Source organism: Sciurus vulgaris (genome assembly GCF_902686455.1).
Source record: "Sciurus vulgaris genome assembly, chromosome: 16".
NCBI classification, from domain to species: domain Eukaryota; kingdom Metazoa; phylum Chordata; class Mammalia; order Rodentia; family Sciuridae; genus Sciurus; species Sciurus vulgaris.
In genome coordinates, this window is record NC_136477.1 from 23306925 (window position 1) to 23323853 (window position 16929).

The 16929-nt window shown below is 57.2% G+C and overlaps 2 protein-coding genes across 3 annotated transcripts; one reads left to right on the forward strand and one right to left on the reverse strand.

Annotated features, from left to right (window-relative positions):
- The first annotated feature begins 651 nt into the window (after nucleotides 1–651).
- HHATL (hedgehog acyltransferase like) lies at nucleotides 652–9854 on the forward strand. Of its 2 annotated transcripts, XM_079114159.1 has the most exons (12): nucleotides 652–845; nucleotides 2507–2625; nucleotides 2992–3059; nucleotides 3797–3910; nucleotides 4045–4239; nucleotides 4603–4812; nucleotides 5242–5413; nucleotides 5852–5996; nucleotides 6133–6168; nucleotides 8698–8899; nucleotides 9312–9453; nucleotides 9648–9854. In XM_079114159.1, exons 2-12 carry the CDS (start codon nucleotides 2520–2522, stop codon nucleotides 9770–9772), a joined length of 1515 nt encoding a protein of 504 aa, XP_078970285.1. In that variant the 5' UTR covers nucleotides 652–845; nucleotides 2507–2519; the 3' UTR covers nucleotides 9773–9854. The 2 variants fall into 2 exon arrangements, with proteins under 2 accessions (XP_078970285.1, XP_078970286.1); XM_079114160.1 differs by lacking the exon at nucleotides 2992–3059 and having other exon boundaries at nucleotides 707–845.
- A 155-nt stretch (nucleotides 9855–10009) lies between these two features.
- Nucleotides 10010–16657, reverse strand: KLHL40 (kelch like family member 40). The gene is made up of 6 exons (XM_079114158.1): nucleotides 15469–16657; nucleotides 14057–14217; nucleotides 13722–13829; nucleotides 13373–13558; nucleotides 11329–11475; nucleotides 10010–10623 (listed from the first exon to the last, which is right to left on the reverse strand). Exons 1-6 carry the CDS (start codon nucleotides 16624–16626, stop codon nucleotides 10512–10514), a joined length of 1872 nt encoding a protein of 623 aa, XP_078970284.1. The 5' UTR covers nucleotides 16627–16657; the 3' UTR covers nucleotides 10010–10511.
- Between the last annotated feature and the right edge of the window lie 272 nt (nucleotides 16658–16929).

Here is a 16929-nt window from a genome sequence, read left to right on the forward strand (position 1 = left end):
TCCCCAGGAGCTATGGTTGGTTAGGGACATTCCTGTCTTCCTATCTGTCCCATTCTGCCATCAAGATGATGCCAGTCATTGCACGTACCCAGTCAAGGCTTGCCAAGTGACCCTTCTAGCACCCCTCCATCCAGACAACTCCCTATGGGACAGGGCTTGGATATGGGAGCCCCTTTCAAACACATACCCAATGCCAGTTCCAAGTTGGTCCTCCCCCAAGTGCCTGTCCAGCCAGGATTTGGCTTGATAAAAAAGAATGAGAATTCTTCCCTGGACAGCCCTCAGGAAGTCACACATAAAGTGGGAGCTACAGTCCATGGAGCAGAGATGAGAAAGCGTTTTCACGTGTGTGAATGTGATACTATGGCGGGGGCGGGGCTCACAAGGCTGGTGGGGCCACCTGGAAGGCTTCTTGAAAGAACGGGGGTCCTGGCTAGCAGCAAGAAGGAGACACAGGGTCTCTAGGGGTGATGGGCACAAACTGAAGTGAGGCCCAGGTGTCCCCAACTGAGCCTGTGCTCCTGGCCACCCCTTCCTTCCCTGCCCCCGATGAGCCTCCCTGCGGCTCCCTGCGGCCAGCAGCTCTGCAGCACTCGGCTCTGCTCCGCTCCACTCCGCTCAGCTCCGCTCCAGGAAGGCCACCTCCTCCCTGCCCTCCTCCTCCCCTTCCTCCTCCTGCTGTCACCACTCACCGCTCATAGCCTCAAGGGGGTGGGGACCCCAGGGCTGGACACACCCCACCGTGGCCCCAGAGCTCAGCTGGCCGGACAGACGCACGGTTGGACGCACCGACCCCGGAGCCCCGAGGTGGGCGGTGTGCCAGGGTCCCTCGCAGGCTCCTCAAGGTCAGTGCCAGCTGGGGATGCAGCCATTCTGGGGCCTTGGAGACCTGTGGGGCCCACCCCAGTCTCCTCGTTCCAGATCACAGGCCCCAAGGTGGGCTTTACTCCAGGTGCACCTGAGGCAGGTGGGACCAGGGCAAAGGGACCGCCCCTGCCTCCACAGGCCTGTCCAGGTCCGGGGGTCTAACAGGAAAGGCCGCAGCCGGGGGGCCAGCTCCTCACTGAGGCCTCACTGGGGACACTTCTGCACCGGCCATGGGGAGCTAAAATTGGAAAGTGGCGAGTGGGAGGCAGCTGACAAAGCTATTCCGCGGCTCCTCACCATGCTCCGGTTTCAAGCTTCTGCTCCATTAACCTGATCCCTGGGGCCTCCCTCCCCCCACCCTGCTGATGAGGAGGCCTGCCGGCCCTCGGGCTCCAAGGACAGCCCCCTGGCAGCCCCCTGACATGAACAGGGCAGCAATGGTCTCAACTTATCTGAGATTCCAGAGGGGTTCACGGAGAATACCTGGTCTTGAGGGGAGACCCTGTGCTTTAATGAGTCCCTTCCCAGTTCTGTCCTGTGACCCCTCCATCTGTAAAATGGGGATGTTAGCTGTGGGGGTCCAGAAGAGCTGGTGCAGGATTGGGAAGACTGGCCTGTGATTTAGGGGAGGATCTGAGGGTGGGAGTTAGGGCCCAACTCATCCCAAGAGGTCACCTACATATGTTCCTCTCTCTTAATTTAGGCCCTGAGTCTGAACCTATGACTCCCTTAGGAAGACACTGGGCCAGCCTGAAGCAGGGTGGAAAGAGCATAGGTGCTAGCTGAGTTCCCAGGGATGGCCCAGCAGGACTCCTGGGGACAAACTGGGTGCTGGCAGGAGGGAGTGGCTAGACTCACCCTGGCCCTTAAACTGGTCAGCACCTTGGACAGCAGCCAGCAGGCTCCCTGTGCCCTCCTGGCCCCACACCCACTTCTCCAGGGCACCTTCTCAAATAGCACAGTCTCCAGACGGCGGCCAGGACCTGGGTACACACAGCTCTGACAGTGGGACAGAATACAGACACAGGGAGGGACCATGGATGAGGCAGACTAGAGCACAGGGGTTGTTGGGGGTGTGGGAGTCTTCAGAAGACCAAAGGCTGAGTGAAGGCTTGGTGCTGGGGGCAAGAGCTGGGAGGTTACAGGGTCTCAGGGAAGGAAAGGCAACTCAGGGTGGGAGTGGGAGTCAGAGAAGGGCTCTTGGAGAGGGTTGGGCTTTGTGGGGAGCTGAAGGAGCCTCGCTGAGCTAGGGAGACCCTGGAGGCCAGAAGCCTTATTGAGGTGCTAGAGATAGGATTCCTTCACATGAAAGTTCAAGAGAGCCTTGGCAGGAGCCATTTTGGCAAAGGGTAGAGACCAATCCATCTGAAAGGTATGAAGGAGTAAACGAAGGTAACGAAGGTAGACTTGAGTGGAGACTAGACTTTCAGGAACCTTCAGTGGGAGGGGTTGGCACTGGAGCAGCAGCTGGGAGGGGAGGAGTGAGGGGCACACAGAGATGGGGAGTGCCACATCACAAGTCCCCAAGGGGTGAATGAAGTGGTCTCTGCTCAGAAGCGAGGCCTAGCACCCCAGTAGGGGTCTTGATGTGGGGCTGGGCAGGGCTGGAAGCTGGGCCCTCACCTGTCTGTCTCCCCAGCCCTGTACAGGCTATGGGCCTCAAGACAGCACTGCCTGCAGCTGAGCTGGGTCTCTACTTCCTGGTGCTGAGTGGGTCCCTGGCCTATGCTGGCCGTGGCCTCCTTGAAGCATCGCAAGGTAACAGCTGGGCCCTGGGGCAAGTGTGGGACCTATCTTCCCCGGGGGCCCTTAGGGTTCTGATCAGCAGGGCAAGAAACATATAGGTTCCAGACCCAGAGACATGGACACAGAGCCTGTCCCCACACACACATAGACACTCAGGGACACAGAGACCTGGACCCAGATAGGTACACACCAAGACCCAGGGAGAGGCAGAGGCCGAACAAGAGACCCACATTCCCTTAGCTTTTGCCCTGTGCCTGGGAGCTATACACCTGGCAGACCTGTTCCCCTCTCCCCCGGTGGGGGCAGCCTTGTCCTTGGGGGCAGACCCGGGAGGGAATGTGAAAGGCCCCCTCCACTGAGGCCACACTCTGTTCTCAGATGGGGCCCACAGGAAGGCCTTCCGGGAGTCTGTGCGACCCGGCTGGGAGTACATTGGCCGGAAGATGGTAGGTGGCCCATGCCCCGGGATCCTTACCTAGGGTCCCGACCCCTGGCACATCCCCCCATCCCTAAGCTTTCCCCACTCTCCACTATCCCAGATGTTCTGGCATCTCTCAGCAAGGGGGTCTCTAGATTGAGCTTCAGCACCTCAGCTCTTCCACAGCCCCTCCCCAGCCCCACTCATTTAGGAATCGGGTCCATAAGTCAGGATGCTTCAGCACCCCCCTTCCCAGGAACAAGGCAGCAGTGGTGGAGTGTCAGGCAATGTGCTGAGCAGAGAGGGAGGGGGATTTGAGGGACAGTGTTGTCCACGTGGTGCCCTCAGTCCTCTCTTCTTTCTTTTCTGTCGGGGGATACTGGGGATTGAACTCAGGGACACTCGACCACTGAGCCACGTTCCCAGCCCTATTTTGTATTTTATTTAGAGACAGGTTCTCACTGAGTTGCTTAGCCCCTCGCTGTTGCTGAGGCTGATTTTGAACTCGTGATCCTCCTGTCTCAGCCTCCTGAGCTGCTGGGATTATAGGTGTGCACCATGGTGCCCAGCTCCTCTCTTCTTTTCTACTTCAGTACTTCCTTCAGAGGGGACTGTAGGGACCTGCAGCCACTGCTTTCTTCTAATGCATGAGAAGAACAAGGGACCTGGGAAGGGCTAGGGCTCTGACCAGCTAGGGTGCCAGTCTGCCCTGCTCCCTCACCCACCCTAACCTTCCTCACCTTCTCCTGTGCCTGGCTGTCCCAGGATGTAGCTGACTTCGAGTGGGTGATGTGGTTCACTTCCTTCCGAAATGTCATCATCTTCGCCCTCTCTGGACACGTGCTGTTTGCTAAACTCTGCACAATGGTTGCCCCCCAGGTGAGCTGAACCTGGGCCACCCAGTGCCCCGCCTGGCCCACCAGCTCCTCCTTAGCTGCAAGGATTGTGGGAAATCCATTCCAGGGTCCACCCACGTGAGTACAGGTAAACTAGGACCTCTGTCATCTCTGCAGCTACGCTCCTGGATGTATGCTGTCTACGGAGTCCTGGCCGTGGTGGGTACCATGGGCCCTTGGTACCTGCTACTGCTACTCAGCCACTGTGTGGGTCTCTATGTGGCCTCGCTCTTGGGTCAACCCTGGCTCTGTCTGGGCCTTGGCCTGGCCAGCCTGGCCTCCTTCAAGATGGACCCCCTCATCTCTTGGCAGGTATGTTCTGGGGCGTTAGAGGGGTGGAGAGTACAGGGATAGGACCCCAAACCTCTCACTACTTTCAAAGCCTCTGCCTCCCTAGTGTCCCCAAGCATTTCCCTCACTTTTCCACCCATCTTCAAGCTTTTGAGTGTACCCTGACAATAAGGTGGTCACCTGCACTGCAGTACAGGTGTGCCCAGCTTGTCGCCTGTCCTATCACATTGCTGGGATAGAACGACTACCAATGTTAACTGTGGCTCTGGAGGAGGGGAAGGGGCAGGGCCAGGCTGGGCCCCCGCTGGGAAGCTGGAAAGGGGCTGCTTTCCCCCAGAGGGGTGAGGCCCCCTGGTGAGCTGGCGGCCTGTTCTCTCCCTCCAGAGCGGGTTTGTAACAGGCACTTTTGATCTTCAAGAGGTGCTGTTTCATGGGGGCTGCGGCTTTACTGTGCTGCGTTGCACCAGCTTCGCGCTGGAGAGCTGTGCCCACCCTGACCGCCGCTACTCCCTGGCAGACCTGCTCAAGTACAACTTCTACCTGCCCTTCTTCTTCTTTGGGCCCATCATGACCTTTGATCGCTTCCACGCTCAGGTGAGGGGACATCTGTGGCCTCCCAGAAGAAGGCTGGGTCTCCCTTACAAGGCAGGGGCTCCTATCTCAGATTGAACTCCCCAGGGGGTCTGTACCCCTTCTTCAGGTATGACTCCAGGATGAAGCCATGTCTCCCCCAGCCTCACACCCCAGGATGGAGCCACGTTTCCACCTCAGACAAGGATCATGGGGTTGGAGACATGCTTCCTCCCTCAGACAGGACTCCTAGGCCATGACCGTTCCCCTTCTGCTCAAATGGGGCTTCCAAGACAGGACTGGCCTCCCCTGGTTGGAGAGAACCCTCCCCAGACTCCAGGGTGGCCTATGTCTCCACCCTTGGGCAGAATCCTGGATGCAGCCTGCCTCCCCCGCCCAGGGTGACCCCACTCGGGCAGTGCTCCTCGCAGCAGTCCCTTGGCATCCCTCCAGGTGAGCGAGGTGGAACCGGTGAGGCCCGAGGGCGAGCTGTGGCGTATCCGGGCCCAGGCGGGCCTCAGCGTGGTGGCCATCATGGCGGTGGACATCTTCTTTCACTTCTTCTACATCCTCACCATCCCCAGCGACCTCAAGTTTGCCAACCGCCTCCCAGACAGTGCCCTCGGTGGGTCTCCACATCAGGGAGAGAGGCAAAGCCTCCGCCCCCAGAAGATGCTCTGCTCTCCCTGACATCACAAGGCACCTAGGGGCACAGGAACTGGGACTTATTCCTTGAAATGCCTGGGACTCCACCTTAACTTTGTCCTGTGAGGCTGGAGCAGTATCTCAAACAGCCTGCCCCACTTCACCAGGGCTGTGACTGATTTTCACGAGTGGGAATGGAGGTCCCCATGGGGTAGATGGGGCCTGGTGCTCCCCGCAGGGAAGAGGTGAAGTCTCCTTGTGGGCCGCAGGTGGCAAGGACTTCCCCTCTCCCCCAACCTTTGGATAGAAAGTATCCAGCAGGGAGGGCAGGGCTCAGCACCTCCCCTGGGACTTGGGGGTCATCAGGGGAGGCCGAGTTGACGATGGGCCCCGGGTAGTGACAGCACCTTGTCCCCAGCTGGCCTAGCCTATTCCAACCTGGTGTACGACTGGGTGAAGGCAGCCGTCCTCTTTGGTGTTGTCAACACGGTGGCACGCCTGGACCACCTGGACCCGCCTCAGCCTCCCAAGTGCATCACTGCGCTCTACGTCTTTGGGGAAACGTGAGTTCCGGCAGGGGCAGGGGTCTCAACCCTGGATCCCCACGTGAGCCTCGTCCCTTCCCACCAAGTCCCCTCCCGCTGTACCTTGGGAGCTCCGTGCCTGGTGGATTCACACCCTTTTGCTCTTCCCTCACAGGCACTTCGACCGGGGCATCAATGACTGGCTTTGCAAGTGAGTTGGGATGAGAGGGTGGCCACAGTACATTGCCACATGTCTGAGCAGCGCCAAGATTTGTCCATAGTTTTAGAGATCACCCCTAAGCTAGAGGAAGCAAAGGAGGTATGGAGTCTGTCTTAGAAGAGGGCCAGGTGAAAGACAGAAGTTTGGACTTGACTGAGGGCCCTAGAGGTGAAGAGTAGGGGGGTGGGGGAGACAGAGACACCAGGAGCCTGCTGGCAGCTGCCCTACAGAATGGGCATCCAGGAGACGGAGATGGCTCCGCAGTCCCAACAGTCCTCCCGACTTCTCTGAGTCCCTGACCCTCAGATCCAAGCATCTCCGTAATGGTGCCCCACAGATTCCACCTAGATGTTTCTCAAACAGAACCTCTCTCCGGAAGCCGCCCCCAGCCTCCCAGGCTGAAGACAGGGATCCCCTATGGACCATCCAGGCAAGGACGGGATGCTGGGCCAGGTGCTGCTGAGGACCCAGGGAGCTGAAGGCTGGGGATTAGCATTGGTGACATGGAGGTTTTCAGTCTTCCACTGCGGAGACAGGAACAGTGAAAGGGTATCAAGGAACGGTGGCGGGTGGGGTGTAGACAACTCCTGGGAGAAGCCTGGGATGGAAGGGGTAAGACAGAGGGGTGACCAGAGAGAGCTATGGGGTGTTCTAAAGGTAGGAGGTCTGGTGCTGAGCGGAATTATTCAACAGAGGAGCTGATGATGCAGGATAGAGGGCGATTGTTGGACTGAGGTCCCAAGGAAGGAGGAGGTGACAGTGTCCACTCTCAGGCAGAGGCCTGTCTTTAAGGCGAGGAGGAGGAGGAGGAGGAATAGAAGCCAATGTAGGCTGAGGGAGGCAGCATACATGCCCTCCCACGTGCCCCCTCACACCCACTCATACTTGCAGGAGAGAGAGGGGTGCAGTAACCATTGCAGTGTGGGAGAAGTAGCACCCCACAGAGCTCAGCCCCGAGAGCCCAGGTGGGGTTGGAGGTGGTGGATTTCAATGTGTGAAGATGTGAGGCTTTCCCATCAGGGCTTAGCTGCTGGGGTGCAGGTCAAGAGAAAGCTGGTAATCGGCTCTCCCAGATGGTCAAGATGGAAGAATGGAGAGATAAGGGGCTTAAGGCTATTTATAATGATGACTCTTTTGAGTATAAGCCTGTTAAAGAGGGTGATAAAGATGGGAGGGTCACGAGATCAGTGGGATTGAAGAACTGGAACTGAGGAGCCAGGGTATCAGATGGGGCTGGGCAAAGAGTGAGAATTACTAGCGAGGAGTGAGATTTCAAGTGGTGACAGAGTTGGGATCTGATTTTGGGAGTGGGTGGCTGAAGTGAGGTGGAAAAGAAACTAATGAAAAGGAGGAGGTTAAGAAACGGAGAGGCTGGTTAGTCAATGGGTTTTCCACTGAATTTATTTAACAAGTATTTATTGAGCACCTACTATGTGCCAGGCACTGGAGATACAAACAGTGAACATAGCAAAGACCCTAAAATCATGCAGCTTATAGTCTAGTGGGAGAGAAAACAGGTAAACAAGAAACAGGTAAACAAACATAAATAAGATAATTTTAGAGAGCAGTAAGTGTAAAGGGATAGAATCTGGTAGAAGCTTCTTTAGCTGGGGACTAGGTGGCCTTCTCGGAGGAGATATTTGAACTGAGACTTGAGTGATAAGGAGATGTGTGGAGTGCAGGGGGTGATGGAATTCCAGGTAGAGAAAACTGTAGGTGCAAAGACTTTGAGACATGAACCAACTGTATGTGTCTGAAGACCAGAAAGGCCAACGAGGCAGACAGAGCAAGGGAGGAAGAAAATGGTGGATCAGGAGGTCGGGGAGGGAGGCAAAAAACCAGCGACAGAAGATCCACTAACCATGGTAAAGTTAATTTATTCTAATTGCAATAGGAAGCCGTGGGGGTGTGGCTTAACCACGGAAGTGATGTGATCTGAGCTAAGCCTCTGGCTGCTGTGTGAAGGGGCTGCAAAGGCCGAAATAGGAAGGCCATTAAGTGGCCTAGCTCACTTGGACTCAGGTGGGAGGAGGGTAGAAGTTCTGAGCAATGGTCAGGACTGAATGGAGCCAACAGAATTTGCTGGTTTGGATGTGGACGAAGAGGGAAATTGAAAATCGGAGGCTTATTAGCAACTAAAGGGATGATGGTGCCATTAACTGAGATGGGGATGGAGCTGGTTCAGGCAGAGAGGGGGAAATCAGTCACTCAAGTGAGAGGTCTAGAAGCAACTGGATACGCAAATTAAGAGACAGACTGGGCTAAACATGCAGATTTGGGGGTCTTCAGCATAGGGACAGTATTCAAAGTCTTGAGTCTGAATGAGCTCTCTGGAGGAGACATATAGCCAAGGCTAACCCTCTGCCATCTGGAGTTGGGTATAGGAAAAGCAGTCACCGAAGTCCAGAACATTGTCCCCAGGGCAACAGCAGGAGGGCTGCCCTGTTGGGCATCCTCTTCCAGTCTCACACCTGCCCTTTCCCACACTGCTACCGGCCTCTTCTTCCATTTTTCCTGCAGATATGTGTATGACCACCTTGGTGGGGAGCACTCTGCAGTGATCCCAGAGCTGGGGGCCTCAGTGGCCACATTTGCTGTCACCACACTGTGGCTTGGGCCTTGTGACATTGTCTACCTGTGGTCATTCCTTAATTGCTTTGGCCTCAATTTTGAGCTCTGGGTACAGAAGCTGGCAGAGCATGGGCCTCTAGCACAAGTTGAGGTAAGGCAGGGGAGGTATGGGTCTGGGATGGGCTGGGCTCGGGGGGTCGCGGGACAGGGTGGCACTGCTGCTTTCTGGAGGTGTCCAGCCACACCTGATCTCCAGTCTAGAACCTTCTCACCACCCCCTTCCTGGTTGTCAGGGCAATGGCTTGTCCCCCGGGGATCTGGCCCTCCCTGCTTTCTGTGGATCAGGCCCAACATACCTGGGCCTGCTGTGTTTGTCAGTTCTTACCCACTCTCCAGGACTCAGTTTCCCCATGTTTCACAATGAGGGAGAGCTGGACTGAGACTCCCAGAGACCCAGGAATATCCCCAGAATGAGTGGCCCTGGAGGCCAGGCCATTGACCAACCATGTTCTCTTTCCTTTGGGCCTCTTGCCTTGCTGCGAATTCTGCCCTGGATGGGGCAGGCCCGTCTGTCAGAGCAGATGTCCCGTAGGGTGCGGGCTCTCTGTGGGGCCATAAACTTCTGGGCCATCATCATGTACAACCTTGTGAGCCTGAACAGCCTCGAGTTCACAGAACTGGTTGCCCGACGTCTGCTACTCACAGGTGAGGGACAGGGGGGTGGGATATACAATATGCCAGGCATCAACCTCAAGAACTGTGACCTTTTGAAATGTTCCCTTCATACCCCAGTGCCCCAGGGAATCAGCAAGGAGGGCCATCCAATGGGGAGAGGGATGGGAAGATATGAGTCACTGGGGACGGGCTGCTGGGGGGATCGATGACTCCTTCCCCAACAGGGTTCCCCCAGACCACACTGGCCATCCTGTTCGTCACCTACTGTGGTGTCCAGCTGGTGAAGGAACGCGAACGAACCCTGGCACTGGAGGAGGAGCAGAGGCAGGACAAAGAGAAGCTGGAGTAGGTGGAAGGGGGGCTCCTGGGTCCCAGGCCCAGGCTGGGCCAGACAGGGCCTCACTGACAGAATAAAAGACTTTTCTACCATAGTTTGGGCTGTTCCCTGCCCCTTCCCCCCAGCAATCTCCTAGCTCCTTGTCCTTACTGGCTGAGGAGCTGGAGGTTCCAGGCCTCAGGGACAGCATCACACACAGTGTGGAAGGGACAGCACATGAAGGGAAGACCTCCCACTTTGACAACCCAACAGCAGAATATTAAGGCCAGAAACTTCAAACCACCTGATTATTGACTCTTGGAGAACCTGATTTCAGACCCTGAACTACTTGCTTAGAAGGTATTTTATTCTTTCTTCTTGAAGAAGGAGACTTACCCACACTGCAGGTGTGCTTGATGGGAACACTCACCCACCTGAAGAATGAGGAGCCTGAGTCCTGTGGGGGACTTTACTGGCACACATGGCCACACTGGGGCATGGCCAGGACACAGCCATGGATACCCACCTGTGCTTCTGGCTTATGAACCAAGAGGACCCATGGGAAATATGGCGGGGCCCTGAGTTTCTCATCCCTGCCTGAAAGGCTAGCGCTGAGCAGTGACAGCCCTTCTCTGGCTGAAGCAGCCTCTCAGGCACCACAATGGGAGCTAGGTGGGCTCTCGCTCCCCCAGCCTCCTCCCTGGAACCCCAGTGTCAGGCGTGTGAGGGCTGTGGGATGGGAGGGGTTCTCAGTTAGGTCCCTCTGGGCTGGTCACATCTTAGTCAGGCGCAGCACGTTGAGCCGCACAGGTAGGAAGGTGGCGCCCGCTGCATAGGCGATCTCCCGCAGGACGCCCTCCCATTTCTTCTCCTCCTCGTTATATCTGGGGCGGGGGAAGAGCGGGGGAAGAGCGGGGACAAGGGTGAAGAGCTTCCTCAGCTGAGTCCAAAGTGGGACCCAGCAGGGAGGTTGGCTGGGTGCACTACAACCCACCCAGGAAGTGCCCCCCAGCCCCAGGCCTATCTCCCCGCCCCCATGCACGCACCCATCCTGTTCTCTTGATAGATTCCATATTTGACATCCCAGAAGTCCCTCACACCCCACACCCTCAGTGGCACTACTCCCCAGAGGCCACCTGCAACACCAGGGTGACTGAAGTTTCAGGTATGGCCCAGGTGGCTGAGGCTGCTTCCACCTGCCGCCATGAAAGACCAGCCATGGGAAGCAATGGCTGAGAAGCTGGGGTCCAGCTACTTCCCAGTCCTGGCCTCACTCTCCTCCAGGTCAAGCACCCGGAAGACAGGGAGGTGGGAAGCCTGGCTGCTGCCTGGGCCCTGTGTCTGTGGGTCTGTACCCTAAGGCTGGGGTCAGCTCCCATCTGCAACACAGCTGAAGCTCCTCAGTGGGGTGTGGTGCCCACGTGTGCAAACCCAAACTGGGGAGGAATGGGGCCGAGTGGGGGTGTTGTTATTCCTTCCCCCAAGACTCCCTAGAACAGGGATCAGCTTTGCCCACAGATGAGCTTGCCAGGCTGTGGGAGATCAGCCTTGCTCAGACTTTCCCCTTGCCTCCTTGGGGCCGGGCTCACCTCCAAATGTCGTTGAGCTCTGTGGGGACCAACTCTCCAGATTCCGTCTCCAGCGTGGCAAAACCACCAATGGCATAGAGGGTGCCCACCAGGCTGACCAGGCTGAGTGAGCTGCGCTCCTGTGGGAAGGCCTCAAAGGGTGCCCACCTGTGGCCGTGGGATGAGAAGGTACATCACCTAGGGGGCCCGTCCCTGCCATCCCAGTGCCCCCAGCTCCAGCTGCACCCTTTGAAATCTGAACCCTAGGCTCCCACATTCCCGGGGCAGCTTCCTGTTTCCCAACTTTCTTGGGTGCCTGCCGGGTGCCCCTGCCTGGGCCTCCAGCCTGGGCCTCCAGCATCCTGACCCCATTCTCCTCCCTTCCCCCTCTGGCCTTCACTTCCTTCCCCATTCTCTTGCTCCTCCCCTTTCCCTTCCTTGCCTTGTCATTCCATCCAGCTTGCCCAGTGAAGTCTCCCATGGATCTCCACAAAGTCTCTCTTCCTTTCTTTTTCTTCTTTCTTTTTTTTTTTTTTTTAATATTTTTTTTAGTTGTCAATGGACCTTTATTTTATTTATTTGAACCCAGGGCTTCACACATGCTAGGCAAGTTCTCCACCATGGAGCCACAACCCCAGCCCCCTCTTTCTTTCTTGAACTCACTCCCGCCTGCTAACTCAGGCCCCAGCCCCCAGCAGGCCCCCAGCACTGCCCTGGACACAGTCTCCTGGCTCCTCAGTGGCCATTTCAGCCTCTGTTCCCTTGCACTCCAGATGCCCTCCTCTCTCCTCACAGCCTAACTGTGCTCACTCCCCTGGCTCCAGCATCTGGGCCTTCATCCCCCACCCTCCTCCCAAACTGTTCTCAGTGAAGCCCCATCACCCCAGGGCTGTAAACTCCTAGGGCCGTGTCCTGCCACTACAGAAGTGACTGTCCTCACCTCCTGCCTCTCAGCCTCAGCTTCTCATGACTCCTAGATAATGCATCCCCCTGCATCCCCTGGGGCTTGGACCTCAGTCCTGCTATGACACCCTCTTCCTTATGGAGCTTGGCCCCCCACTCTCTCCCTCTACCTCAGCCCTCTCTCTGCCCTGCAGGCTCCCCTGGACACCCTCAGGCAGGCAATCTCAAATTCAACATGTCCTGAATGCACCTTCACTCTTGCTATTTATCCATTGGTTCCCTCAACAAATGGCCTCCCACTCTCACGCAAAAGCATCCACTTCTTTTCTCACCCCAACATCCAATTCATCATTATGACCTCTTTCTTCAGCTCCTAAACTCTGGCTACTCAAAGTGTGGTCCCTGGGACCAGCAGCATCACATTACCCAGAGTGCCTTAGAAATTACAGGCCCCTCCCCATACCTGAAATTCAGAATCTGCATATTAATATGTCACCTGGGAGATTTCTGTGCACATTACAGCCTGAGAGGCCCTGGTCTAAATTCTCTTCCAGGGGCCCCTCCCCACTTCATCCCCAGTTCCAGGCTTTGGCTTCCATTACCTCTGGCTGCAGTTGCATTCCTGACCTCCTGCCTCCTACAAAATCCCTGCTCTGCTCTCTACCTCAGCTGCCATGAGGGATTTGAGAAAACACAGATGGAGTTTAAAACCCATCAGAGGCATTTGATTACTCTCGGAATGAAGTGTCTCAGCCCTTCTGGTCACCTATCCAGCTCCAGAACTCGCTTCTCCCCCCTATTGCTGCCTGAGTCCAGCAGGGAGGTCAGCTCCATTTTCTCTTTCTTGGCATCCTAGCAGGCAGCTCGTGTCTCCCTAGCACCAGGTCATTGCCTGAGTGAGGAATCCGGTGTCCCTTGTCCCACGACCTGGGAGCTCCCTCCTGCATACCAGGCTGCCCATAACCCTACCCCTTAGGAAGCTCTCCCCCACATACACCGAGCCACCTCTCTGCTGATCAGAGAGGGACTACTGTGTTGATGTTCCAAAATCAACAGCAGGGACTCCAGACTGGGGCTATGACTCCTGATAGGGCAGACACAGGGAGGACTGCCAGTGACCCAAAGCCACACAACCGTGGGCGGGGAAGGGCAAGCCGCCTACTTGTCGTCCGCGATACTGTACACCTCCGCCGAACTGGTCAGTCCTGCATCGGTGACCCCCGCTGCCACAAAAATGCGGCCATCGTGGACCGTGGCCCCAAAGAGCGAGCGGGCGGTCTGCATGGGTGCCAGCTCCTTCCACTCGAACTTCTTGGGGTCATAAACGCACATCTTGTTCAGGCACTTCCTGTGGGGTGGACAGATGAGTGCGTGGAGGGAGCCCAAACAGAGCCGCCCTGCCCTCGGCCGCCTTCCAGGGCAGCCGGGACACAGCTCCAGCCTCAGGGAGTCCGGCTTTCGCTGGAACCTACAACTCTGCTGAAGCAGACACGCTCCGGGCCCAGCCTCACCTGTCGCTGCCTTTGCCGCCAATGACGTAGACGAGGTCCATATGGGAGAGAACAGCGTGGCCATACACCGCGTAAGGCAGAGGGTCCGATTCGCCCCATTTGAAGGACCTAGGCGGGACGCGAGGGGCGGGTGCCCGGCTCAGGGATGCGCCCAGCACCGACTTTGCGTCCACCCTCCTACCCAACACGTGCTCCGGGTGCACCCGATGCATTCCTGGAACTCCCAGGCCTCCGGGTCCCACCCCCCTGCCCCGCCCCGCAGTCCGTGACTGTGCTGGGACTCCCGCCATCCACAGCCCCTCCCCGGTACCCGGGCCTCCCCAGCCCGCGCTCACAGCCGGTCGTAGCACAGGACCGAGTCCAGGCTGCTCTCCCCGTCCTTGAGCTCTCGGCCGCCGACCACGTAGATGGAGTTCAGAGCCTCTCCCAGACCAAAGAGGCAGCGGGGAGAAGGCAGCGGCGGCATCCCCAGCCACTCCGAGTCCAGGTGGTCAAACTGTGGGCGGGGCGTCCAGTCAGCCGCCGCCCTCCCGCCCCGCCCCCAGCCCCAGCCCAGCCACCCCTGGTCAGAGGGGAGTGAGCCACTCCCGCTCGGCCAACGCAGCCGGGAGACCGTCCCTGAGTCAGTGCCCCTCTGCCATCCCATCAACGGGCAGAGGGCAGCTGAGAAGCAGCACCATGATGAGGCTCCAGGGCGCAGAACTGAGCAGGGAGGTCGGACAGTGGCCTTGGCCCTTCCCTAGTGCCACTTCCTCAGTGAGGCCTACCTGTCTCCTGCTCTGGAAACTTCCAAGTAAGCCCGACCCTCTTAAAATCACCCTTGAAATCTACAGTCTTCAGCCCTGTCCACCTCCAGAGCCTTATAATAAAGATTCTAGTGGTTCATCTTACTGGAAAATTTTCTGAGAGCTGAGCACTGTGCTGATGAGCACTTTGAACATCGTTTAACCTCCAAACAACCTTATCAAGCAGGAAGAATAATTCCTATTGACAAACAGAGGCCCAGTGAAAATAAACAGTGACATCACTGTTGGCCTGGCTGGTGGCACTGCCCCTCACACCCATGACTAGGCCCAGGCTAAAGCCAGCCAGCTTAACCTTGGCACCAAGCTGCCCCTCACCCCCTCACCTTTCTATTGCTGTCCTGTCTCTGTCCCTTCCATCTTTAGGAATACTGCTACCTTCCACTTTCCATCTCCAAATTCCACCCAACTAGAAAAGCTGAAACCTATACTGCTAGTCTCCAGGAACTTCTTTCTGCCCTCTGAGATCCCACAGTCACACCCCCAACTTGAACTGAACACTCCACTCTCCTGGTCCTTCCTGAGCCTCAGTTCCCTCATTTGTACAATGAGAGGATTAGGCAGGATGGTCTCTATCTAGGACACTATGTGTTTCAGACTCCAAGTCCTGTCCCTCATGCAAATACCCTACCCAGGATCCCTACACTGGCCTTGCTCCTCCTACTCACCATGCCTGACCCCAAACCCTGTGCAGAGTCAGAACACCCAACATACTCTAACCTGAACCTAACACCCACCTGGAACCGAGACACCAGAGTTGTGTAGCTGCCTATAACTGTCTTCAATCTTTAGGCAAGTGGCTGTCAGTAAACATCCCTGGTCTACTATCTCACCCTGGACCCAGTAAAATTCCCCAAGTAGACGCACCTCTCCTTGGCCCCCAAACTGCCCCTTAGTGCCCAGAACCCAGCACTAGCTGGTCCCTCCCAAGATTGGCCAGGCACCTGCAAGAAGTAAGCACTCATGGGGTCCTCTTTGTTGTCCTCGTTGTAGAAGAGGCCACCAGCCACAAAGACCTGGTTCTCCTTGGTGACTAGGCTAACGTGGTTCTTGGGGATCTGGGTGGAGAGGGAGGCACAGTAGCACTCATTGGCTGCTGGGTCATAGGCCACGGCACCCTCCTCACTGATCATGAAGATTAGGTCCTGCAGGAACATGCCAAAGCGTAGTGTGTCATTGAGGATCCCAGGCAGGACACGTTCATCCTCTTCATCCTCCTCTGTCTTGGCTTCATTTGTGCCTTTGTTCGCCTCCTTGGCCCCAGCAGCCTCCTTCCCCTTGTCCTTCTTCTTCTTGCGCAGCATGGTGATACGGCCTTCGTGTGCATCCTTCACCATCTGCACCTTGCGAAGCAACTCAGGCTGGGCACGCACGAGAGGGTGGCGCTCCACGCGGCTCTCCAGGAAGGCCCGCGGCAGCAGGCGGCAGCGCACACTCTCAAAGACGGTGGGCAGCGCGCGCTGGCGCTCTGCCTGTGCCTCAGCGTCACCGCTGCCAGCCCACCGCATCACCGCCTCGAACACAGCCTCCTCCTTCTCCACATTAAGGCCGTCGCTGGAAATGATGGCTATAAGCTCATCTGCGGAAAGCCCAAGGAAGTCAGCATCGCGCGACACCAGCGTGAAGCGCGAGCAGATGAAGTCGCGGGCCGCCACCGCCAGGCGCGCGCAGTCCAGCAGCAGGCCGAGGCGGAAGACCGCCAGGCAGTTGGCGAGGCACAGGCGCTTCTGCAGGAAGGACACACAGATGGTGAAGATGGACGGGATCTGGAAGCGGTGTGCTGCGGCAAACAAATCCTGCACGCTTGCCTCATCCAGCGAGATCTCCGACGTGTACAGGTAGTTTAGCACCTGGGCCACCACGTCTGGGGACACATCCTCCAGGCGCAGCTCGCCGGCGGTCTCTGGTTCAGCCAGGAAGCGCGCCCGGAAGTAAGGGCTGCAGGCGGCCAGCACCAGGCGGTGGCACGGGAATTCTCGCTCGCCCGCCCGCACCACACAGTCGAGGAACTTGCCGTGGTCTAGCATGTCCTTGAGCCCATCCTGCAGGAGCGTCTGCTGGTACAGTCGCTGTTCCTCCGCTTGCTCCAAGCCCAGCGTCATGGCGGGTGCCCTAGTGCCAAGGGTTCTCTCTGCACCCCTGATTTTCTGCTGGGCAGCCCTCAAACTGCGCAGCTGTCTTCACAGGGCTATATATAGAGGTGGCCCTGGCCTGTAAGATGAGCCGGTTGGACTCCTGCACATGATGCGCAGGGGACAGCTGGGCAGAGGCCCCCTCCTGGAGCAGCCTTGACTCAGCCCTGGGGGCTCATGGGGCAAAGGAGAAGAGTTTGGGCTCTCCTGGAAAGATGGAGGCCTTTCTGCCTCATTTCCAGAAAGTACACAGTCAGACCTTGACTCTGGATT

Coding starts and splice junctions, on each gene's coding strand:
- HHATL (XM_079114159.1), top strand. CDS start 2,520: ATGGGCCTCAAGACAGCACTGCCTGCAGCTGAGCTGGGTCTCTACTTC. Junction 3,911..4,044: donor GCACAATGGTTGCCCCCCAG/GTGAGCTGAACC, acceptor TCATCTCTGCAG/CTACGCTCCTGGATGTATGC. Junction 4,240..4,602: donor ACCCCCTCATCTCTTGGCAG/GTATGTTCTGGG, acceptor CTCTCCCTCCAG/AGCGGGTTTGTAACAGGCAC.
- KLHL40 (XM_079114158.1), bottom strand. CDS start 16,626: ATGACGCTGGGCTTGGAGCAAGCGGAGGAACAGCGACTGTACCAGCAG. Junction 11,476..13,372: donor TACAGTATCGCGGACGACAA/GTAGGCGGCTTG, acceptor CCACGGCCACAG/GTGGGCACCCTTTGAGGCCT. Junction 10,624..11,328: donor GAGCTCAACGACATTTGGAG/GTGAGCCCGGCC, acceptor CCCCCGCCCCAG/ATATAACGAGGAGGAGAAGA.